The sequence below is a fragment of the Canis lupus genome, chromosome 13, assembly GCF_003254725.2.
Source record: "Canis lupus dingo isolate Sandy chromosome 13, ASM325472v2, whole genome shotgun sequence".
In the NCBI taxonomy this organism is placed as follows: Eukaryota; Metazoa; Chordata; class Mammalia; order Carnivora; family Canidae; genus Canis; species Canis lupus.
Window position 1 is genome coordinate 48,678,813 of NC_064255.1, and position 24,908 is coordinate 48,703,720.

Below are 24,908 nucleotides of genomic sequence, written 5' to 3' on the forward strand. Positions count from 1 at the left end.
AATCCTAACCCCCAAGCACCTGTGAATGTGCCCTTATTTGGAAATAGAGTTTTTGCAGGTATAATCTAGGTAAAATGAGGTCATACTGGACTATAGGGCTGACCATAACCTCGTGACTGTTGACCTTTGTAAGAGAAATCTGTACACAAGATACAAAGAACACCAGATGAAGACAGAGGCAGAGACTGGAGTGAAGTGTCTACAAGGCAAAGTACACTAAGGATTACTAGCAGCCACCAGAAGTTGGGAAAGGCATGGAATAGATTCTCTCTTAGAACTTCCAGAAGAAAAAAAAAAAAAAAAAAAAAAAGAACTTCCAGAAGAGAGCAGCCCTGGTGGCTCAGCGGTTTAGCACCGCCTTCAGCACAGGATGTGATCTTGGAGACCCGGGATTGAGTCCCACATCAGGCTCCCTGCATGGAGCCTGCTTCTACCTCTGCCTCTCTCTGTCTATCTGTGTGTGTGTGTGTCTCATGAATAAATAAATAAAATATTTTTTAAAAATTAAAGACAACTGAGAAAGAACTATATATGTTATTTTTTCTTGAAAGGGTATTATAACAATTTAAAGATAAAATTTAACCTAACTTCAGAGACCTCTCTTATTCACTCTAAAATGATAATTTTCATCTTTGCATCTTCCAAATATATACATGAGGTACTTAGTTACCATGATTAATAATTATATACAATTCATTTGGTTAAGCATTAAATAAACCATCTTTAAATAGCAGGCAGCTTCCTGAGAGTATCTTAAAATATGCAAAAATTGGCTTTCATATTTTTATAAAGTAAGGTTGTGGCTGTATAGATTCAAGCCTTTAAAATTATTGTGTTACTTCAACTTTTTACCAGTTTCTTTTTCTACTTTCAGCACATAAATGCACATCATGCTTATGAATCTCAGATTTCATCAATGGCAAAAGCCATGTCTAGATTAGAAGAAGAGCTGAGGCATCAAGAAGATGCAAAAGCAGCAGTGTTGAATGATTTGTCGTCTCTTAGAGAACTTTGCATCAAGCTCGACTCAGGCAAAGATATTATGACCCAGCAACTGAATTCCAAAAACCTGGAGTTTGAGAGGGTAAGAACTTAAAAGATTTTGTTATACCACATTATTTTATTTAGCCCTACCCTCATTGTTTTACTTTATCATTACACTGCCCAATATATTTGTTCCCCTTTAAGGAGTTACTTTTGAGGGCACCTGGGGTGGCTCAGTCCATTGAGCATCTGCCTTTGGTTCAGGTCATGATCCCCGGGATCCAGCCCCAAGTAAAAAGAAAAGAGTTACTGTTGACTACAGATTTTTTTTTTTCTTTTTTTTTGACTACAGGATTTTGACAACTAGATTCTTTGCCAAGATTTTCCTGGCAAACATGGTGATGAATTAGATGCTCTCTGTTTTGGAGTAGATGGGTATTTAGGAAAATAGGAGTCTTCTTATTATAGAGTAGGAACATATCCCAGTACATCTTTTACTCTGTTTGAAGGTAAGATTTAAATGAAAGATTGAGTAATTCATTGCTTCCTAAATAGAGTAGTTTTTCTGATTAAAATCCCAAGGCATTTAGGGGCACCTGGGTGGCTCAGTCAGTTACGTGTCTGTTTTGGCTTAGGTCATGATCTCCAGGTCCTGGGATCCAGCCCCACATTGGCTTCCTGTTCCGCAGGGAGTTTTCTTTTCCCTCTCCCTCTCCCTCTGCTCCCACCCCTTGTGCTCTCTCTTTCTCCTTTTCTCAAATAAATAAATAAATAAATAAAATCTTTTTTAAAATCCCAAAGCATTTAAATCTTACTTAATTTTAAAAGTCTAGTTAGCTAGAACTTCGCATTCTCAAACTGAGGCATTATCTAAACAACTCAGTGCATGTTTTCAAACACAGGTGTTTTAATTTTCATCCATATAGTAGTATCTTTATTTTCAGGTACTAAGAAGCTCCAATGAAGGCTTGACTGCATAGTCAGGGTACACATAATAGTTAAGAAGTCTTCCTTAATGATAAGATTGACCACATTTAAAAAAAAAAAAAAAAAAAAGATTGACCACATTTTAGGATTTTATGTTAAAATATTTTTTAAACTTTTTTTAATTTATTTATGATAGGCACACAGTGAGAGAGAGAGAGAGAGAGGCAGAGACACAGGCAGAGGGAGGGAGAAGCAGGCTCCATGCACCGGGAGCCCGACGTGGGATTCGATTCCGGGTCTTCAGGACCACGCCCTGGGCCAAAGGCAGGCGCCAAACCGCTGCGCCACCCAGGGATCCCTTAGGATTTTATGTTAATGACCCTCTCTTGACAAGGTAGTATGAGTGAAAACTATTTAAGGGCTAGAGTGGGTCTTATAGCAAATAAGCCCTTACTAAAAATAGCAAAAATTATTTTGAAAATAAGATGATTTTCTTACACTTAAAGAAATGGTTCAAAATCTTTAACTGATACCCCACATAAAGCAACTGATGGGTGTATAGCTCTGCAAATAATTTTTCAGAGTAAGTCTGAAATTGTACTGAAGTAATTTTCCTTTGTTCTCCCTGTAGGTTATGGCGGAATTAGAAAATGTAAAATCAGAAGCAGAACTGTTGAAAAAACAACTGTCAAGTGAGAGACTTACAATTAAAAACCTTGAATCATTGTTGGCTACAAATAGAGATAAAGAATTTCATTCTCATTTGACTTCCCACGAGAAGGATACAGAAATTCAGCTACTTAAAGAGAAGTTAACCCTTTCAGAAAGCAAATTGTACGTGGCATAAATCAACCTATGTAAAGAAAATAGCCTGTCAAAAAGAATATTTCAATTTTTGGTAGAGTAGGATGGGAGTGTGTAAGATGATATTCAAAACCAAAATATCTTACTTATGTGGTGGCTGCTTTGGGGAATTCAGAGGTTTAGTTCAAAAGGGACATTGTGTTTGGAAATGCAGATTGTCTATCTCCACCACAGAGGTAGTACCCATGGAAGTGAATAAATGAATGAACTTTAGAAAAATGTCTCAAATTCAGGAATAAAGAGAGTCAACAAAGGAGAGCGCATTTTAGGTTGGGGAGAGCCGTGTCTCTTGCTGTGGATTAGGAAAAAGACTTCCTGTGTAATATGACCCTCATGGGTGTATTGATTAATTACCTTTTAGGAGATTGATGATACTGTCTTTTAGATGGACAGGTTTGGATATATTTGATGGAAGAGGGGAGGAAATCCAGAGTGGATAGTACAAATGGAACAGTTTTAAAAGTTTGAAATGTTTCTCTTTCTGGGCTCCTAGGTGGCTCAATTGGTTAAGCATCTACTTTCAGTTTAGGTCATGATCCCGGGTCCTGGGATCAAGCCCCTCTTTGGGCTCCTTGCTCCGGGGGGGGGGCTTGCTTCTCTCTCTCTCTCTCTCCCTCTCTCTCTCTCTCTCTTTCTCTCTGCCACTCCACCTGCTTATGCATGCGTGCGCTCTCTCGCACTCTCTCTCTGTCAAATAAAATGCTTTAAAAAATATATTTCTGTTTGAGGCAGGACTCAAGGAGTCAACAAAGATACTTTACATCTTGATGTTTATAATTGATGTCTTGTTCAAATTTATATGTCCACTATTGCAGCACATAACAGAAGCTCAGTTAAAATATTTGTTAAAGGGATCCCTGGGTGGCGCAGCGGTTTGGCGCCTGCCTTTGGCCCAGGGCGTGATCCTGGAGACCCGGGATCGAATCCCACGTCGGGCTCCCAGTGCATGGAGCCTGCTTCTCCCTCTGCCTGTGTCTCTGCCTCTCTCTCTCTCTCTCTGTGACTATCATAAATAAATAAAAATTAAAAAAAATAAAATAAAATAAAATAAAATATTTGTTAAATAAATAAGATGAATGAATGAATAAGAAAACTTAGTGATAGAAGCTCCTGAAAAAAAAAAAAAAAGAAAATTTGTGTTAAAAGTCATGTTCTTCTCTTTTTTTGTCCTTAAGTATCATCTCCATTTTTATTTATTGATAACAAAAACAAAAATCCATAGCACTTGACTCTACAAAATAGCACATTTTTTACTTATTTCTTTGATTTTTAAAATTTGTTTTAAGAACTAGTCAAGGCCGGGAAAACACCATGCTTCGAGCTAAAGTGGCACAATTACAAACTGATCATGATGTTCTGAAAAGGCAGATTTCAACTGAAAGATACGAACGGTAAGAAAAAAATTTTAGTACTGGACAGCATTTTTATTTATTCCCTATCCTATTTCAGAAAGGATTTAATATGGCTTAAAAATAGCCAGCTTCCTTTTAACATTCATACAAAAATAAATTTTTCTGATATTTCTTTCTAAAAAGGCAATAAGAAAAAATAAAATAAAAAGGCAATAAGTGTTGTGGAAGATACTATCCTTATAGTAAATGATGTTACAAGTATTGTCTCAGTGTTTTCTATAGCATTGCTTAGGGCAAAATTAGGACATTATTTCAAAGAATATAGATAAGGAATCAACAAGCTAGTAAGGATTCTACAAGAGCCCAAAACAATATGGTCCAATAGGAAACTCCAAATATAGATCATCACAAAAATGATGATCATGGGCAGCCCAGGTGGCTCAGTGGTTTAGCACCACCTTCAGCCCAGGGTGTGGTCCTTGAGCCCCGGGATCAAGTCCCACATCAGGCTCCTACAGGGAGCCTGCTTCTACATGGAGCCTGCTTCTCCCTCTGCCTGTGTCTCTGCCTCTCTCTGTCTCTCATGAATAAATAAATAAATAAATCTTTAAAAAAAAAAAATGATGATCATAAGAGCGATTGATACATATGTGCTAGATATCATATACGTTTCTGATTATTTCTATCAATTATTATAATGCTTATATTAGAGGAAACTAAAGTCACTCAAATAGTAAATGGTAGAGCCAAAATTAAAATCAAGATAGATTTTGTACAACTGAAACTAACATTGTATGTTAATTATACTTTAATTAAAAAAATAAATACAAATTTAATGGGGCACCTGGGTGGCTCAGTTGATTAAGCATCCAATTCTTGATCTTAATTCAGGTCTTCATCTCAGGGTCATGAGTTCAAGCCCTGCATTGTGCTCTACAATGGATGTGACACCTACTTAAAATTAATTAAACTATTTATTTATATAATAATTAGTTGAGTAGAATGAAGGAGAGGCAGATCTAATTTTAAACCCCATGCTCTTGGGATCCCTGGGTGGCGCAGCGGTTTGGCGCCTGCCTCTGGCCCAGGGCACGATCCTGGAGACCCGGGATCAAATCCCACATCAGGCTCCCGGTGCATGGGGCCTGCTTCTCCCTCTGCCTGTGTCTCTGCCTCTCTCTCTCTCTCTGTGACTATCATAAATAAATACAAATTAAAAAAAAATAATAAAATAAAATAAAATAAACCCCATGCTCTTATATACATATATTCCCATAGCTTAGTAATTTTCACACTCACTTATAATTTCAGTTCATTTGCTGTGTTATACTTGAAAACTTGAATCTCCCAAGTGTTACAAACAGAAATAACTGTTTTCACAGCTAAAATTGAAGTCTCGTTTGCAAATCACTTGTTCAGTTACTTTCTTTCCATTGTGCTTTCTTGCTATGTTAATACCATAGATGTCAACATTCCTGAGATTTCATTCTCAAATTGTTCATCAGATTGCTTATCAAGTCAAGTTTTTGAGTTCTCTTATCTATTGGCATCAGAACTTTGATGTGCCATTTGGAGTGTAGATAAAATTTGCTGAGAAATCAATATTTATGATTTCAAAGAGAAAGAAACCTGAGAAATGAAGAAATGCATCAGTGTCATAAAAGCAGTGTTACTAATTTCTCATAATTAAGAAGATTTAGTTTCTCAATATGCTAAACTGTACGTACATAATGATTTCCATTTTCTTAATGATGACTTAAGTTCTCTTAAATCCAAGGGCCTTAAATCAAATCCTCTATTGCCTAAGGTTATAAGACCCCCCCCTTAATTCTTCTTTTTCCCTTGGCTCTGTTCCCCAAAGAAGTCTTGGCTCACATGACTATGTCTCTTTCCTTACCATCCAACTAGTTTACACATCTTTACACCAGCCTAGGGAACAATAGTGGTTCTTGGCAGAAAAGAGTGGCAAAAAAGACTTTAGGTATTACAATGATTTATAGCCCTCTAAAGGGCGTCAGTACATAAATAGCATATCTATGTACTGAAATTTCATGGGGAGAGGTAGGTAATTTGGGGAGAAGGAATATCTTTAAAAGTTTCTTTAGGGGGAAAAAAAAAAAGTTTCTTTAGGGGGATAATAATGAAAAAAAGTTTGTGAAACACCCAAGGGGGTAGAAATCCTGGATACTAAAGATCATAAGGCAGAAAGTCTAGGCCAGAGTCTCTGAATAGTCCACAAAAGAGGTAGCAACACAGTCACCATGCTTTGTGGTGCTGACTCAGACACAGGGCAGGAGAGCATAACAGAGAAAAATAGTTACTTCACTTCTGACATTTGGGAGTTGTTAGGCAGGAAGAAGGAAGAGGCTAGATTTATGTTCAAGAAGAGATAGGAGTGTGGACTGTGGGCCACTGGGGTCGGTGAAGGATCTCAAGATGGCTGGGCGAAAACTTGCTCTAAAAACCATTAACTGGGTCGCTTTTGAGGAGATCATACCCCGAAACCAGAAGGCCATTGCCAACTCCCTGAAATCCTGGAATGAGATGCTTACCTCCAGGTTGGCAACTCTTCCTGAGAACCACCTGCTATCGACTGGGCTTACTACAAGGCCAATGTGGCAAAAGCTGGCTTGGTAGATGACTTTGAGAAGAAATTTAATGCCCTGAAGGTTCCTGTACCAGAGGATAAATACACTGTCCAGGTGGATGCTGAGGAAAAAGAAGATGTGAAAAGCTGTGCTGAGTTTTTGTCTCTCTCAAAGGCCAGGATTGAAGAATATGAAAAAGAGCTGGAGAAGATGAAGAACATAATTCCATTTGATCAGATGATCATTGAGGACCTGAATGAGTGTCTTCCTAGAAAGCAAATTAGACAAGAAGAAGTATCCCTATTGGCCTCACAAGCCAATCAGAAATTTATAAACTGGGATCCGTGGGTGGCACAGCGGTTTAGCACCTGCCTTTGGCCCAGGGCACGATCCTGGAGACCCCGGATGGAATCCCACGTCGGGCTCCCGGTGCATGGAGCCTGCTTCTCCCTCTGCCTATGTCTCTGCCTCTCTCTCTCTCTCTGTGTGTGACTATCATAAATAAATAAAAATTTTTTAAAAAGACATTTATAAACTTGAGTTGGGGTGAAAGCCCTGGCCCTCATATTATAAACATTGGACATTAAAAATAATGATTTGGAAAAAAAAAAAAAAGAAGAGATAGGAAAGGAAGGGGAGAAGAGGAGGGAATCAGCCAACTTTGAAAATCTCTATTTAGGGGGGCTTTGAACAATCTTTTATAATACGTATTACCTTAATTGAAATCTTTTGTTTACTACTTAAAAATTATATAAGAACATAGGATTTAATTTTAGTAGAAAAACTCATTAATTAATTGAGAAGTTAATTAACCAGTAACAGTAACAGCACCTTATATTTGTATTCCGCTTTTTGGTATAATCTCTTATTTGATCTTTACTGACAGAGAACGAGCAATCCAAGAGATGCGTCGACACGGTCTTCCCACACCACCCCTTAGCTCTACTCTGAGGTCTCCTTTACATTCTCCTGAACATATAAGCTGTTAATTATCAGAAAGGTATGTATGGGGGCCCCTGGGCGACTCAGTGGTTGAGTGTCTGCCTTCGGCTCAGAGTGTTATTCTGGTCTGGGATCGAATCCCACATCAGGCTCCCTACAAGGAACCTGCTTCTCCCTCTGCCTATGTCTCTGCCTCTCTCTGTGTGTCTCTCATGAATAAATAAATAAAATCTTAAAAAAAAAAAAAAGTATGTAACACCAAGAACAGGCAAAACTAATCTGTAGTTACAAAAATTAAGAAAGTAGTTTCAGCATTGGGGGAAGGAAAATTGCCCACAGAGGCAGTCAGGGGAACTTTGTGAAGTAATGTAATGTGTATTTTCGTGATGGTTACATGGGTATATACAATTGTAAAAACTCATTGACCTGAACACTAATAGTTCATGCATTTCATTGTATTGTAAATTATATCTCATTTTAAAAAAGAGAAGACATCCATAATCAAATACCAAATGACAATATGAGAAATCCATGGTAATATTTGATGAATGGCTAGGTTCAAGGTACAAATAGGAATGCACATGGCACAGTAGACTCAATCTGACAGGAATGGCAGATTGTTGGGGAATGATGAGGGGAAAAGGCAGGGAAGGTAGAGTGGGACATACAAGATATACTGAATGTGCGGCAAAATTAGAGATTGTACATAGTCTTGATTCTATAAGCCAAGGGGAACCTTCTGTGTATAGAATGAGTATCAAGGAGGGATTAAGATGAAAGAACTGTTCCTGGTGGATTAACGTCATAACTATAATTGGGGCCATATTGGGGAGTGTAAAAATCAGAGGCAGGGAGACCAGAAAGAGGTACGTATTGAACAATATACTAAGTTCAGGATCCGTATAACAATATTTGTTTTTTAAAAAACAAATTATAAGGACACCTGGATGGCTCAGTGGTTAAGCATCTGTCTTCAGCTCAGGGTGTAATCCTGGGGTCTGGGATTGGGCTCCCAAAGTTCTGCATTGAGCTTCCCGCAGGGAGCCTGTTTCTCCCTATGCCTGTGTCTCAGCCTCTCTCTGTTTCTCATGAATAAATAAACAAAATCTTTAAAAAAGAGGAGAGAGAGAGAGAACAAATAGTAATATATATACAGAAAAGTGCCATATCCTAGTATACAGCTCAGTGAGTTTTCACAAACTAAACATACCCATGTATAATCTACACCCATATCAAGAAACAAAACCTGTCTCTCTTGGGCTTTCTCCTAGTCATAAACACTACTCCAGAAGTAACTGTCCTGTTTATTAAAAACATAGATAATTCTTTTGCCTGTTTTTGGACATTTAATACACGAAATCATACATTTCTGACTTCTTCCACAGTGTATTTGTGAGATTCATTCGTACTGTTGTGTGTATTTGTAGGCTGTTCAGTCTTGTTGCTGTGTAGTATCACATTGTGTGAACTCTCCCACAGTCCATTTCTTCATTCTATTGTTGATGGGCTTTGGGTAGTTGCCAGTTTGGGCTATTATAGAATTATGATGAATATTCTAGTACCTGTGGGTTACTTGACATGTGTATTTCCTTGGCTATACTCCTCACTCAGGAGTGAGGTTGTTGGGTCACTGGACATGCAGATATTCAAACTTAAATAGATACAGCAAAGTAGTTGTAAAGAGCTAGAATACATTTGACAGAGGAAGGGCCAGAGGGATGTGCTGATTCATTGGAGAAGGGAATGAATGGGAAAGAAGTATGTGAGACCCAGGACTTAAAAGGTAGGTAACTGAAAAATGCAAGCTCCCTGACAGAAATAGTAAAGTCAGTCTTTTTTAAAAATAGGTGTTTCTTTACCTTTCTAAATAGAAGTATATAGGAGATAGTTAAGCATTTCCTCAAATGCCCAGAATCCTCATTATGAACATTACTTATGTACTATGCTTTAACATACTGATGCCCCCAGGGTTTATTAGTATTTGTAGGACGTAGGTTTAAATGATTCCTGTTTGCTGTGCTTTTGCTTTGGGGTTTGTTCGTTTGATTAGAATGTGTATTTTCCTCCTTTGCTTTGAGGACCACTTCTCAGTGCTGGTTGCAATCACTGTGTCCTCACAACTCCAAAGCTGCTGTATTAATTTAAGGGTGATTAGATGGTTTAGATTAGATTAGATGGTTAAGAAGATGAGTCATCTTCTTGTTATAAAGCCATGTAACAGTTGTGACATACATTTTCTCATACTAGATTCACAGCTGCATTTTAGATCAAGAATTGGTAAGCCAAGGTTTGTGAGCCAGGCGCACTCCACTGCCTGTTTTTGTAAATTTAACTTTATTGGAGCAGAGCCACACATGTTTACATATTGTCTAAGACTGCTTTTCTCCAGTGGCTGAATTAATTAGTTGTAACAAAGATCCTGTTGCCCACAAATCTAAAATATTTACTGCCTGGCCTTTCACATCATGTGGCCGCTGAAAAACTCCACTGTATATCCACGAGATAGTAAAAGTGAAAACCAAAGAATTCTACAGTGTTATGTAAATAGACCCCCCAAAAGGGTCTTGAGGACTCCCAGATGTCTCCAGATTCTACTTTAAGAACCACTGATACAGAACATACTGGATTTCAGCGATTTCTAAAGCTATGATGAATTAGAAAAATTTTTGGTTTGTTTTAAAGAAAGTGTATCACTCAGTGGCATTAAATTTACAATAGTGTACAGCTGGACCCATGGCCCTGGAATTCTCTAATCTACTTTTCTGTCTCTATGAATTTGTCTATTCTGGGACACCTGGGAGGCTCAGCGGTTGAGCATCTGCCTTCCGCTCAGGGCATGATCCCGGAGTCTGGGGATCGAGTCCCACATCAGGCTCCTTGTAAGGGAGCCTGCTTCTCCCTCTGCCTATGTCTCTGCCTCTCTCTGTGTCTCTCTCATGAACAAATAAAATCTTTAAAAAAAAAAAAAAAAAAGAATTTACCTACTCTTTTATTTTTTTATAATTTTTATTTATTTATGATAGTCATACAGAGAGAGAGAGAGAGGCAGAGACATAGGCAGAGGGAGAAGCAGGCTCCATGCACCGGGAGCCCGACGTGGGATTCGATCCCGGATATCCAGGATCACGCCCTGGGCCAAAGGCAGGCGCTAAACCGCTGCGCCACCCAGGGATCCCCCTACTCTGTTTTTTTATCAAAGTGAAATCATACCTTATTTGTCCTTTTGTGTTGAAATGGTTTCACTTAGGATAATGTTTTCAGGGTTCATCTATATTGTAGCATGTGCTAGAATTTTATTCTTTTTTTGCGATTGAGTAATATTTCTTTGTGTGCTTGTGCCATATTTTGTTTATCCACTCATCAGTTGATGGATTACTTGAGTTGTTTTCACCTCCTAGCTATTGTGAATAATAATGAATAATAATATGAATATGAACATTTGTGTACAGTATCTGTTTTAGTCCCTTTTTTCAAATCTTTTGGAAGTACCTAAAGAGGAAGAGTTTCTGGGTCATGTGGTAATCTTGCGTTTAAATAATATATCCTCACGAAGAGAACATAAAATACAAAAATATAAAGAAGGAAACCAAAATCACTTTATTTTACATTTTTTTTATTGTTATAAAATATACATAACATCAAATGTATCATTCTTAACCATTTTTAAGTATGCATTTCTCTGGCATTGACATTATTGTGCAAAAATAATGTCCACCGTTCAACTCCAGAACTTTTTTATCTTCTTCAACTGAAACTCTTGACCCATTAAACACTAACTTTCCATCCTCCCCTCCCCATAGCTCCTGGCAACCACCATTACAAATTTCCGTCTCCACGAATTTGACTACTCTGTTTACTTCATATAATTGGAATCATACTGTATTTGTCCTTTCTGTGACTTATAATGTTTTCAGGGTTCATCCAAGTTGGAGCTTGTGTCAGAATTTCCTTCTTTTTTGAAATGAACAGTGTTGCATTATATGAATATACCACGTTTTGTTTATCCGTTCATGAGTTGATAGATACTTGAGTTGCTTCTGTCTTTTGGCTGAAAATGGATGTACAGGGAAGCCCGGGTGGCTCAGTGGTTTAGCGCTGCCTTCGGCCCAGGGCCTGATCCTGGAGACCCGGGATCGAGTCCCATGTCGGGCTCCTTGCGTGGAGCCTGCTTCTCCCTCTGCGTGTGTCTCTGCCTTTCTCTCTGTCTCTCTCTCTCTCTGTCTCTCATAAATAAATAAAAAAATCTTAAAAAAAAAGAAAATGGGTGTACAAATGAAAATCACTTTTAATCCTACAACCCAGAAAAATTAGCAATTTGCATTTTGGTATATACTTCCTTCTTGTATTCAATGTGTAATAAATATACACACATTCATAGACCTACATATGTAATTTTCATAGATTTTTTTTTAATTTTTTTTTTAATTTTTATTTATTTATGATAGTCACAGAGAGAGAGAGAGAGGCAGAGACATAGGCAGAGGGAGAAGCAGGCTCCATGCACCGGCAGCCCGATGTGGGACTCGATCCCGGGTCTCCAGGATCGCGCCCTGGGCCAAAGGCAGGCGCCAAACCGCTGCGCCACCCAGGGATCCCATAGATTTTATATCTACTCAATTTTTATCCTAATTTTTGTTTTGTTCTTTGGGAGTTTTCTCCTTAATAAATTGTTGAGGGCATCTACTCTCATCATTAAAATTTTGGGGATCCCTGGGTGGCTCGGCAGCTTAGCACCTGCCTCGGCCAAGGGCGTTATCCTGGAGTCCTGGGATCGAATCCCGTATTGGGCACCCTGCATGGGCCTGCTTCTCCCTCCTCCTGTGTCTCTGCCTCTCTCTCTCTCTCTGTATCTCTCATGAATAAATAAAATAAAATCTTAAAAGAATAAAATACAATCATTAAAATTTCAAAAGTCGGGATCCCTGGGTGGCGCAGCGGTTTGGCGCCTACCTTTGGCCCAGGGCGCGATCCTGGAGACCCGGGATCGAGTCCCACATCGGGCTCCCGGTGCATGGAGCCTGCTTCTCCCTCTGCCTGTGTCTCTGCCTCTCTCTCTCTCTCTCTCTCTGTGACTATCATAAATAAATACATTTAAAAAAATAAAAATTAAAATTTCAAAAGTCCCATTTTAAAATTCATTATCTAACAGTTCTTCATCACATGGATATTCCAGGATTTGCTTAGATTACTTTCTCAGTGTTTCCATTGTGGAATTTCTCATATTTGTGTGTATGTGTGTTTAATTGGGAGAGTAATTAGCACATAAGGTCAAAATATTTGGAAAAATACTTGATTATCCCTAATATGCTGTTTTAAGACACAGATACCACAATTTACAGTACTTGTATATTAACCTAAACATCATATTGTTCCTCGTTTTGAGTGGTCTTTCTCAGCTAATGTGTTATCTCTTTTCACTCTATAGCTATCATTTATTTAATCCTCATACTTTGTGTTTTTGGTGGTTTCAGGGGAATATCTTTTTTAAGTATAGAACAGTACTTACTAACTATAACTTGATTATGGGCAAAGGCTTTATTGGAGACTGCAGTTTCAATTAAAACTGAAAACAATCTCAGTTTTTTGTGAATGTACTAAGCAATTTTGTTTATCATTTTTCTCTTAACTCACCTTTCCTGTCCCTTCTTTATTTCAGAATGATGGCTTTCAAGGAGTTACCTATATGGATTTTTTAAAGGACAGAACAGTAGTGAAATATTCGGAAGTACTTGTTCCTGAAAATCATGAACATTGACACAAATTCTACCTCTGTCAACTTTTATTTAAATCAATGAATATTTATGTAAAAAAATTGGTTTAAAAGAGCCATATCTATGTGTATATTTTTATATATATGACAAAACAAAATATGTATTAATAGTGCTAATGTTTTATCTGTATTTGTACTATTCCTGACTTAAATTACTCCTCAAAGTGTGTTTTTGTACTGTGAATTAATATAATGTATTAGTCACATTATGCTTTAATAATCTTTTTCATAATGAGCCATGATACATGTATATAAATATTCTTACAGTACTTGTTTTCAAAGTGTTTTTAGTTTTCATGCCTGTGTTTATAACCCATATCTTTAATGCCTTCACATAGGATTATCAACTTTGATGCTGTGCTGTCTCACTTAACTTTTTTCTTCTAAATGTAAAATTAATTATTCACCAGTTTGCTGTCTGTCATCTAGGGTAATATATTCAGGTCTATCCTTACAATAGCAGAGGTCTTGATAAAATAATGATTACCATATATTGTTATTGCTAACTTGAAGAATGGTGATGGAAAAGATACATTTATATATTATATACAGTATTACATTATTTTGGTTATCACATGGACTTTTCATATAATACAAATTCTATCAAAATCAAACTACAAGCAGCATTCAGAATTTTATAAGCAATAGAATAAATTTGGGACACTTTTTCAGTAAATAAAATTCCTCCCTGTATTAATTTAAAAATTCAGAGTATAAAAGTATATGGAGTAAATATAGTAAAGCATTTTGTTAAAATGCCAATATACATTATTATCAGTTTTTTGCTTCTAAACCTGTGTGTTAACAATTTATCAGTCTTGCAGAATAGTATGTAAACTCTGAACCGTGGCATGTTTTTACAGCTAATTTACAACTTTTCACAGCTAATTTTCAAAGTTGTAATTTTAAGGAATTTAGATATATACACACATCCATAAAAGAACAGAAGTAAAAAATAGAATGTCAGATACAAAACTAATCGTGTTTGAACCATACACATTTGAAAAAAATCCTGTTCTTAGTAGATTTCATTATGATTGGAAAAGAAGAATTTAAGAACTAACATAGGAAAGTTGAAGACCAGTTTTTTATATGTTTTGTTTCCTCTTGTGGTTTACTACAGTGGAGTATGCGTGTGTGTGTTTGTGTGTACCTGGGGGTGGGCACTGTTCTTTTTCCAAAACTAGTATGCCTTATGTGTTCAGGTTATGCCCTTTGCAATAATTCACTATGTATTTGGGTGTGATGCGGTTTACTTTTCTACCATCTTTGTAATTTTATTTATTCCGCCTTCTTTGTGTGAATTCATGTATTATATAGCAAAATACAAGAGAAATGGGACTATTTGCAATGTCATATGGAAAATCTTTTAATAAATACATGTAAATAAAATAAAAAATATCTGTCCCCACCTTTCCCCCCCAAGCAACAGCAAGACATATTTTGTTAGATATATTTTATTTTTAATGTTTTCTATAATTTAAAAATGTATAGCTTGCCATAATTGTTATTTTCTTAACCATGTTACTACAATTTTTCTAAATTAGTTTTATCCTAAAATACTGGATGTTCTGACCTTTTATAGATGTTTTTGCTTTAAATAATTTTAAATTATGTTTGACATAGATTTTCCAATAAACTTTACAATTTATTTTCTCTTTCTTACAAATAGTTTTTTCTTAAATTTTAGCAATATTCTTAATTCTAAAATTAAGTACAATTAATTCAAATCAAATTTTATCATGGTAGGATATGGGGAAATCGCTGTGCTTATGTTCCAGGTAGTTTATTTTCTTTTTTTATTTTTTCACTAACTTTGATTTAGTTCTAGGTAGTTCAAATAGAAGAAATGAAGTCAAAGTTTCTCTTTGAAACCCATCTACAAAATGATAAACAGGCTCTCCCCGGTTCTTAGAAGATTTTGGCACCTGACTTACTGTCTTTCTACCATTAGTTCTATCATCAGTCTTTTTTATGTCAGAATCTTCTTAGAACAGTAGTTTTTGACCAGGCTTGTACATTAGAGTTACCTAGATAATTTCTTTTTTAAGATTTTATTTATTCATGAGAAACACACAGAGAGAGGCAGAGACATAGAGGGAGAAGCAGGCTCCCTGCGGGGAGCCCAATGAGGGACTTGATCCCAGGACCACCATCTGAGCCAAAGGCAGATGCTCAACCACTTAGCCACCCAGGTACCCCTGGATAATTTTATTTTTTTTTTTTGAAAATTTTATTTATTTATGAGAGACACACAGAGAGGCAGAGACACAGGCAGAGGGAGAAGCAGACTCCATGCCGGGAGCCTGATGGAGGACTCGATCCCAGAACTCCAGGATCACGACCTGAGCCAAAAGCAGATGCTCAAACTAAGCCACCCAGGTGCCCCCCAATCTTTTTTTAACTTTAGTTTCTCTAGATGATTCTACTGTGTCACCAGATATAAAATACTAATTTAGAAATTGATCCACCAAACTGATTTCATGACTTATTAATGGGGCTCAACCTATAGTTTGAAAACACTGCCCTAGATCTTGTCATTACCTCCAAAAATCCAACTTCTAGCGTGTGACTCACCTTTCTTTCTAGGTCATTCTCTTATGCCTAGCCTAACAATTCTTTCACTCTCCAGACAATTGATTCTCTCACCTATCCCTTGTCTATAAGTTCCTCACTTTCCTCTTTATCTAGCATAGGCATCATTTTCTTTGCATATACCCTAAATTCTCTTATCCCTCTAAACTGAAAATTCAGATCTTGTTTGTATCCAACAACACTGCATCTGCACCAAAGCACCTGAATGGGGCTCGAGAAAAAAAAAAAAAAAAAAAAAAACAACCATGCTCTTAATGCTTGAAATTTATGGCCCTGAATATCAAGGGTCCACAGCACTGTGTGAGGATCTGTCCACATTTTCCCGGTCAATTCACACTTAACCTCTCCCCAGCAAGCATTTCATGCCTTCTCTTTATTCAGACCTTTAGTCTTCCCTCTTTCTTGCTCTCAGGTTGTTTCTTTTTTCGTTGAGAAAATGGAAACAGTAAGGAAACTTTGTCTATTAGCAATATATTTGGAGACCTCCGTATCTGTGTAACTTCCTATCCTATTATAACATGAACCATCTCTACCTCTAGCTATTTTATCTAGTTGTGATCAGTATTCATCCCTTCTACCACTGCCTTTAACCCCACATTCCTGATTCATTTTTGCTCTATTGGCTTATTCCCACTTGCATGCATACTTCCCATTTTTAATCTCCCATTTAAAAACCCTCCCAGGGGTAGCCCGAGTGGTTCAGCGGTTTAGTGCCACCTTCAGCCCAGGGCCTGATCCTGGAGACCCAGGATTGAGTCCCACGTCGGGCTCCCTGCATGGAGCCTGCTCCTCCCTCTGCCTGTGTCTCTGCCTCTCTGTTTCTCATGAATAAATAAATAAAATCTTAAAACAAAAACAAAAACAAAAAAACCCTCCCAGACCCAACCATTTCATTTTTTGTACCCTTCAGAGCAAATAATAATAATAATAATAATAATAAAATTAAAGGTGTTATCTATACTCACTTCATCCCCCCTTTACACCCACCTTTACTTCTTGAACTATTGCAATCATGTTTTATTCCTATTACTCCAAACCATTTTTGTCAAGATACCAAGAACCTCCATGTATTATTTCCTTCTTCACACCTAATGTTTCCACTTAATACTTTTTTGTTGTATTTTGTTCTTATTTGATACTGCTTCTATCTTCTGTGGAGAATGATTGGGTATAGATAGAGCTTTAAAATGAAAAATGCACTTGAAGATAAGATTAAGGACTTCTTTGAGAAGGCATCAAGAAAAGATTGAAAGTGTAAAAGAAAAGCATTATGGAGGATGTGTGTAGCAGTGCCAACATCTAGGTAATAATAAGCCTTAGAAGAGAGAAATATTAGGAAGGCAAAAATATTTTAAGAAATAATGGAGATAAAAAAAAAAAAAAAGAAAGAAATAATGGAGATAAATGTCACCAAATCCAAGGATACAGTCTGAGGTCCTTATTGAAAGGGCTCAGCAAAAAAAAAAAAAAAAAAGAAAGGGCTCAGCAAAAGCCAAGTAGGAGAGAAGAGGGAAATCCACATTAGATACAATATTAAAGAAGGAAAGAAATTTTAAAAGCCCCAGAAAGAAACAGTTCATCTGAAAAAGATCAAATTTACATCTCTTATGGACTGAATGTGAAAATTCCTATGTGAAACCCCTGCTCCCCAGATGTTAGGAAGTAGGGTCTTTGAGAGGTAATTAAGTCATGAGGGGTGGAGCCCTCATGAATGGGATTAATCCCCTTTTAAAGCTAATCCCAAAAAGCTCTCTCACCCTTTCTGCCATGTGAGGATACAACGAGAAGTTGGCAGTGTACAACCCAGAAGTTGGCAGTGTACAACCCATACTCCAACCATACTGGCACCCTTGTCTTGAACTTCCAGCCTCCAGAACTATGAAGATTAAATTTTAGTTGTTTATAAGCCACTGCCCTCACCCCAGTCTATGCCAAATTGTTTTAACAGTCTAAACAGACTAAAACATTAAATGTCTCAGCAGTTACATTGGAGACAAGAACATATTATTTTTAGAATCCTAAAAGGAATTTTGCAACTATTGTAACTGGCTATTGAAACACTTTTCAAGGAAGAAATCAATTAGGGAAATAAGTATAGGAGATTCTGCAAGAGCTGTGTGACTTAAAGATAAGCAAATATTTTGGTAAAGTCTATTGCACTAATAGGGAAGGATAAAACAAGATAAAGGGAGAGAGGGAGGAGGGGAAGAAGGATGGAAGGAAGGAAGGAAGCAAGCAAGCAAGCAAGCAAGCAAAGAAGGAAGGAAGGTCCAAAACAAGTCAGACCAAAACTGGATAATAACAACACATTAGAGGGTGAGGAAGAAGAAAGAAAGAGAACAAAAGAACATGAGAAATTAAGTATTTGTGTTATTGGGAGAAGATACAAATACAAATGTTTCAGAAATCAAAAGGGAAAAATAACACAGCTATGAGTCTTAAAAGCAACTATCATAATGATGTAACAGTAAACACTTACCTAGTACTTTATTCTTCCAAGGCATTATTCTGAGAATTTTACAGACATTAACACGTTTTTTAAAAAAGATTTTACTTATTTATTCATGAGAGACACAGAGAGAGGCAGAGACACAAGCAGAGGGAGAAGCAGGTTCCATGCAGGGAGTCAGATGCAGGACTCGATCCTGCGTCTCCAGGATCACACCCTGGACAGAACGTGGCGCTAAACCGCTGAGCCACCCAGGCTGCCCAACATTAACTCATTTAATTCTCACAACAATCATATTCTTCTTTATTCTCATTTTAAAGATGAGGGTGTAGGCAAGACTTGCCTATGGACATATAACTAGCAATGGTGAATTCACTTTTAGATAATTTGTTGAGTGATTTAACATTTAAACCAGCATAGGGAAACATGAGCCCTGCAGTGGAAAGCACGAAAACAGAAAAAAAGAAAGTATATTAGAAAATGTGAGACGATGGCAGAAGTAAATCTTTAAGAGTAGCCACAATAAATGTAAATGGATAAAATTCTTCAGTTAAATGGCAGAGTCAGATTGAATTTAAAAAACAATGTGTCAGGCAGCCCAGGTGGTGCAGCAGTTTAGCGCCACCTGCAGCCCAGGGCGTGATCCTGGAGACCCAGGATCGAATCCCATGTCAGGCTTCCTGCCTGGAGCCTGCTTCTCCCTCTGCCTGTGTCTCTGCCTCTCTCTGTGTGTCTCTATGAATAAAAAAATAAAAAAATAAATCTTTAAAAAATAAAAATAAAAAATAAAAAACAATGTGTCAGCTACAAGAGATATATGTTTAAAATAAAGAGACATAGAAAATTTAAAAATAAAAGGAAAAGACTCACCAAGCACATGGGGACCAAGAGAAAACCAGAGACTAATCCTATCTGACTAGATAGAATTTTAGGGAAAAGAGAAAAGAAAAAACCAATGTGTTACATGCTGGTGAACAAGAATATCGATAGAACATAAAGATACAGCCATTACAAACATACAACTATATGTGTATATGTACATATATAAAATTTCACACCCAACAAACAGAATACACATTTTCTTCAAGCACATCTCTTATATTTAAAAATAGACCATATATTAGCCCTTAAGTCATATAAATCATTTCTTTGACCATGGTGCATAAAATTAGAATATGAAAGGATAGAAAAAAAACTTTATGTTTGGAACCTAAAAAAATGTCTAAATTATCATCTGATATAAATGAAAATCATAAAATGAAATAATTTAGACTGATAAGTAAATGATAACAAAACCACTGGAATCAAAATTGTGTAACACAACCAAAGTAGGTGTAGAGGAAAACTCTAACTCAAATATGTTAATCAGGAAATAAAAAATGTTAACAAATGAGCAAGGATTTAATTCAAGAGATTGGGAAAAGGTAACAGCAACGCTTGTTCTCTTCCCCTTCTCAAAATAACAAATAATGAAGAGAAAACAATGTTAGAGAACAATAACATCAATTACGAAAGTTGAGATAAACCAAGAGTCGGATCCATAAAAGTACTGATCAATAAAATTTATTTGAAATAAGACTTATCGGGATCCCTGGGTGGCACAGTGGTTTAGCGCCTACCTTTGGCCCAGGGCGTGATCCTGGAGACCCAGGATCGAATCCCACGTCAGGCTCCCGGTGCATGGAGCCTGCTTCTCCCTCTGCCTATGTCTCTGCCTTTCTCTCTCTCTCTGTGTAACTATCATAAATAAATAAAAATTAAAAAAAAAAGAAATAAGACTTATCAAGAAAAATATACAAAATTCAAAACAAAAAGGGGAAAGTAATTACAAATGAATCAGGTATCAAGAAAATGAAAGCATGAAGAATGGTTATATGCTAATGTGTGTAATACATGAAGTCCATGAATATTAAAAATACTGAAATTTGGTACAAGAAATAATATAGAACTCAACTAGAACAATATATGATAAGAAATTGAGAGATAAATGTAAATGTGTGGGGTGTATTTTTCCTTAGTTATAAGCTAATAAGTCAATATATGCCTGTTTACAAGATGCTAGTAGAAAACAGGAGACTCCTGGGTCAGAGACAAAGGCCCTTATTACTTATGGCACAGAAAGTAGCATAAGGATCATGTCTTCACTGGTTCTCCTTACCCCCCAAAACACCAAGGGAGGGAGTGGGAGGGACCCGAATGAATCCAACATGAAGAGGTTCATGTCCCAGCCTAGGAACACTAAGTTTAGGGAACCCATCTCTTTTATAACAAACAGTAAGTAAGCCTGCTCTTTGTCTGAGGAGACATTGCTGCATCCTTCTATGTTGCTCATGGCAAACATGATTGCTCATGGCAAGCCCAATGCTGAAAAGTGGCATGCGTAAAGATTGATTAGGGCTTTGCATTCTTGGCATGCCCACAATGAGAACATACAGGGATGTTCAGAGTCCATGGCAGCGTCTCTCGAGGATAATCTACACCTTGACCCTATATGTTCTTGACCAAACTTAAGTTTTTATGTAATTATGCCACTTCATTGGCCATGCTGCTTAATTTAACCAACAGGGGCTAAGATCAAACCTGTTCAATTTGTCTCATATAGTTTTAGATAAGGCTAATGATATCAATAAGATTCTAAGCAGCAGGAAGAGGCTAACCAGCTCTACTGACCTCATTCATGCTTTGCAGTATCCCAGACACAGCCAACTGCAAATAAATATGGGGAACAGTGGGTGTTATTTTAGATATCCGGGATATAGTCTAAGGTCAATCTGTTATTCATGATGACTCTTGCAACATAGACTGATCCACTCATCTCTGGTATCATTGTCAACGGGGCAATAGATATGCCAAAATATAGATGAGCCTCATCCACAACGGAAAGATAGGCTGTGGCCATCTCTCCCCCACTTACAGATAGGCCAAAGAGTCACAAGTTGCTCTAGCTTGGAGTTTATTTTGAAACTTGATTTGGATGGTCATTACATTGGTTTAGTTAAGAAACATGGGCCATGTCATGGAGTAGTTGCAGCCTGGATAGGCATACATGGTATAACCAAGGCTGCTCAGTAATCAAGAGAAGCTATGAATTTGCATCGATCAGGTTTTTAAAAGATTGTACTAAAAAAAAAAAAAAAAAGATTGCGTTGGTCTGTGTGCTTGTACATATCCAAGGCAGAGTCCATGTTTGGGAGCTGCCACTGATGGCATTAGGCATAACGAAATGGTGGAAGAGCAGCCGTGCTTGCGTGAATTTTTCTGTTCTCCTAGCACATGGCCAGGGATGACAGATAGAAGCAGGTTAGATTGCCAGCCACTGCAGTTTCTTGATTCAGGCAGACCATATGATTTTTTGCCAGGCTGCAATGTAGGCTCTTTGTAGGGGACAAAGAGGGCATTCATTGCTATTGGTTTGGGCCCCGCTCAAAGAATGCTGATTTGTGGATTAGCAGATATAAAGGACCAAATAGAATGCCCAATAGAGGCACATACTGACTCCTGTTCCCAAAAAAGTCCCCACAAGATGCTCAACCTCCTTTTTGGTTGGGGCATGGCTGGAGACACAGCACTTTTTCCTGAGGTGCCAGAGGAATTGAATAATGTGAATCTGTCCATACAGTCCCAAGAAGCTTCACTTGGCAAGTAGGCCTCTGAATTTTGTTGAGGGTTATCAGCCACCTCTGCTGGTGGAGTTGTTAGGGAGTCCTCCTTAAAACAGAGATTTCTGACTTGCCATCTGATAGGATATCATCTTCAAGAGGAAAACTGTGAAATTAGAGGGTAGAGGCACCCATGCTAAAATCCTGACTCACCTACTAGTGACAAATGGCAGTTAAGTTTGTCCCACAAGCATGTCTCTACTTTCTGCTCTTCCCTGATTGGGATAAATCCCCTCTGACACTTATGGTACAGGTATATAAGTATATAACACCTCAATTCCTACTATTCCATTCAGATGTGCAAGCAACAACAGTGTTTTTTTTTTTTTTTTTTTGAGATTTTATTTATTCATAAGAGACACAGAAAGAGAGGCAGAGACACAGGCAGAGGGAGAAACAGGCTCACCACAGGGAGCCGGATGTGGGACTCGATCCCAGGACCCCGAGATCACGACCTGAGCAGAAGGCAGATGCACAACCACTGAGCCACCCAGGCGTCCCTATTCTTTTTCTTCATCTTTTTTTTTTTTTTTTCCTATTCTCTTTCTTAAGTCAGTTTTGGTAACTCAGTTTTTCTGCAAAATCTATTTCATCTAGATTTTTAAAAAATCTATAACTTAGTAATTTCTCTTTTCTTATGAAATGTTTGCATGTGTATGTGTGTGTGTGTCCTCACTAATTGACCACAGGTTGGCCAATTTTTTTTCTAAGAATCAACTTTTTATTTTGTTGATCAAATCCTTTGCTTGATTTGTTTTCTATTTCATTGACTGCTCTTTTCATCCCTTCCTTCTTTCTGCTTTTGTTGTTTTTGCTTTCCTTCTTGAGTTATGTACTTAGCTCATTTTTAATCTTTCTTATTTTCTATTTTTTAAGATTTTATTTATTTTTTTATTTATTCATGAGAGATACAGAGAGAAAGAGAGAGAGAGAGGGAGAGGCAGAGGCAGAGACACAGGCAGAGGGAGAAGCAGGCTCCTCCATGCAGGGAGCCTGACGTGGGACTGGATCCTGGGTCTCCAGGATCAGGGCCTGGGCTGAAGGCGGTGCTAAACCGCTGAGCCACCTGGGCTGCCCCTTTTATTTTCTAATGTATTCATCAAAGGCTACAAAATTTCCCCTGAGAACTTCAGGCTGTTCCCCCACATGGTTTTTAGTCATTTTTTTTTTTTTTGTCCTTGCTTTCTAAATAGATTTCTATTTCAGTTCTGAATTACTTCTTAATTGGGGTCACTACATAATTTATCCTCCAAATGTGGACACTTTTGCCAATGAAATATATATTATGTCAGGACAATAGGTAAAAGTCAGGACTGTTTTGGGTGAACTGGAAAATACGGTCATCCTATTTTTATCACACTATTTTTTAAAAGATTTATTTGTTTGTTTGAGAGAGAGACTGACAGAGAGAGAGAGAGAGCATGAGCAAGAGGGACAGAAGGAAAGAGGGAGAAAATCTCAAGCAGACTCTGTGCTGAGTGCAGAGCCCGATGGGGAGCTCGATCCCACTACACTGAGATCATGACCAGAGCTAAAACCCAGAGTCAGATGCTTGACCAACTGCACCCCCCAGGTGCCCCCTATGGTCATCCTATTTTTAACAAAAGAGTTATTAAAAAGTAAGAGAAGTTTTAAATTTCTCACATAGTGGTTACAAATTTTAAATTTGTTGAATTTTGATGGATTTAGTTTTTTGAAATTTATTAAGGTTTGGTTTTTTGGCCTAAAAGTTGATTAGTTTTTGTGACTGGTGCCAATAGTTTTGTACAAAATGCATATTTTCTGCTTGGTGAATACACATCTCTTGATATCTTTTGGATCAAACTTGTTAATTCTGTATATGGTTAGGATGCCTGAATGGCTCAGTGGTTGAGCATCTGCCTTCAGCTCAGTGTATGCTCCCGGGATCTGGGATCGAGTCCCCAATCAGGCTCTTTGCGGGGAGCCTGCTTCTCCCTCTGCCTATGTCTCTACCATTCTCTCTTTATCTCTGTGTGTCTCTCATGAATAAATGAATAAAACCTTTTAAAAAATCTCTATATCGACTATCTCTATAGATTTGTGTGATTTGTCAATTTCTTTTCTTTTCTTTTTTTTTTTTATGATAGGCACACAGTGAGAGAGAGAGGCAGAGACATAGGCAGAGGGAGAAGCGGGCTCCATGCACCAGGAGCCCGACGTGGGATTCAATCCTGGGTCTCCAGGATCGCGCCCTGGGCCAAGGCAGGCGCCAAACCGCTGCACCACCCAGGGATCCCTGATTTGTCAATTTCTAAGAAAAGTTAAAAAGTATCCCACTCTAAGAGCAAATTTTTAACTTTTCCTTTTGTTTCGGTTTTTGGCTTAAATATTTCAAAAGCTCTGTTAGATATGTAAAGTTTCAGGACTGTTTTTTATATATATATATATATATATATATATATATATATAAAATATTTTATTTATTTATTCATGAGAGACACACACAGAGAGGCAGAGACACAGGCAGAGGTAGAAGCAGGCTCCATGCAGGGAGCCCGATGTGGGACTCGATCCCAGGACCCCAGGATCACGCCCTGAGCTGAAGGCAGATACTCAACTACTGAGCCACTCAGGTGCCCCAGGACTGTTCTATTTTTTGTCGGCTTGTACATTTTAGCACACTTGATACCTTTTTTTGACATCTCTTTTATCAGTTATTAACATTGCTACAGCTTTTTGAAATATAGTTTATATACATCCATACAATTCATCCATTTAAATGTATGATTTAATGATTTTTATTATATTTGGAGAGCT

At 37.6% G+C, this 24,908-nt stretch overlaps 1 protein-coding gene across 5 annotated transcripts in view; it reads left to right on the forward strand.

Moving 5' to 3' along the window:
• Positions 1 to 15,083, forward strand: part of CEP135 (centrosomal protein 135) — a 78,360-nt gene extending 63,277 nt beyond the window's left edge. For 4 of the 5 annotated variants that reach the window (XM_025435594.3, XM_025435593.3, XM_025435591.3 and 1 more), the window contains exons 22-26: positions 875 to 1,084; positions 2,543 to 2,745; positions 4,062 to 4,166; positions 7,602 to 7,715; positions 13,314 to 15,083. In XM_025435594.3, the coding sequence (XP_025291379.3) occupies positions 875 to 1,084; positions 2,543 to 2,745; positions 4,062 to 4,166; positions 7,602 to 7,704 (621 nt within the window). In that variant the 3' untranslated portion in view covers positions 7,705 to 7,715; positions 13,314 to 15,083. Of the gene's footprint in view, positions 1 to 874; positions 1,085 to 1,336; positions 1,494 to 2,542; positions 2,746 to 4,061; positions 4,167 to 7,601; positions 7,716 to 13,313 lie in introns of those variants that run through there. The other variant, XR_007401713.1, reaches the window with a different exon arrangement.
• Positions 15,084 to 24,908: the final 9,825 nt, after the last annotated feature.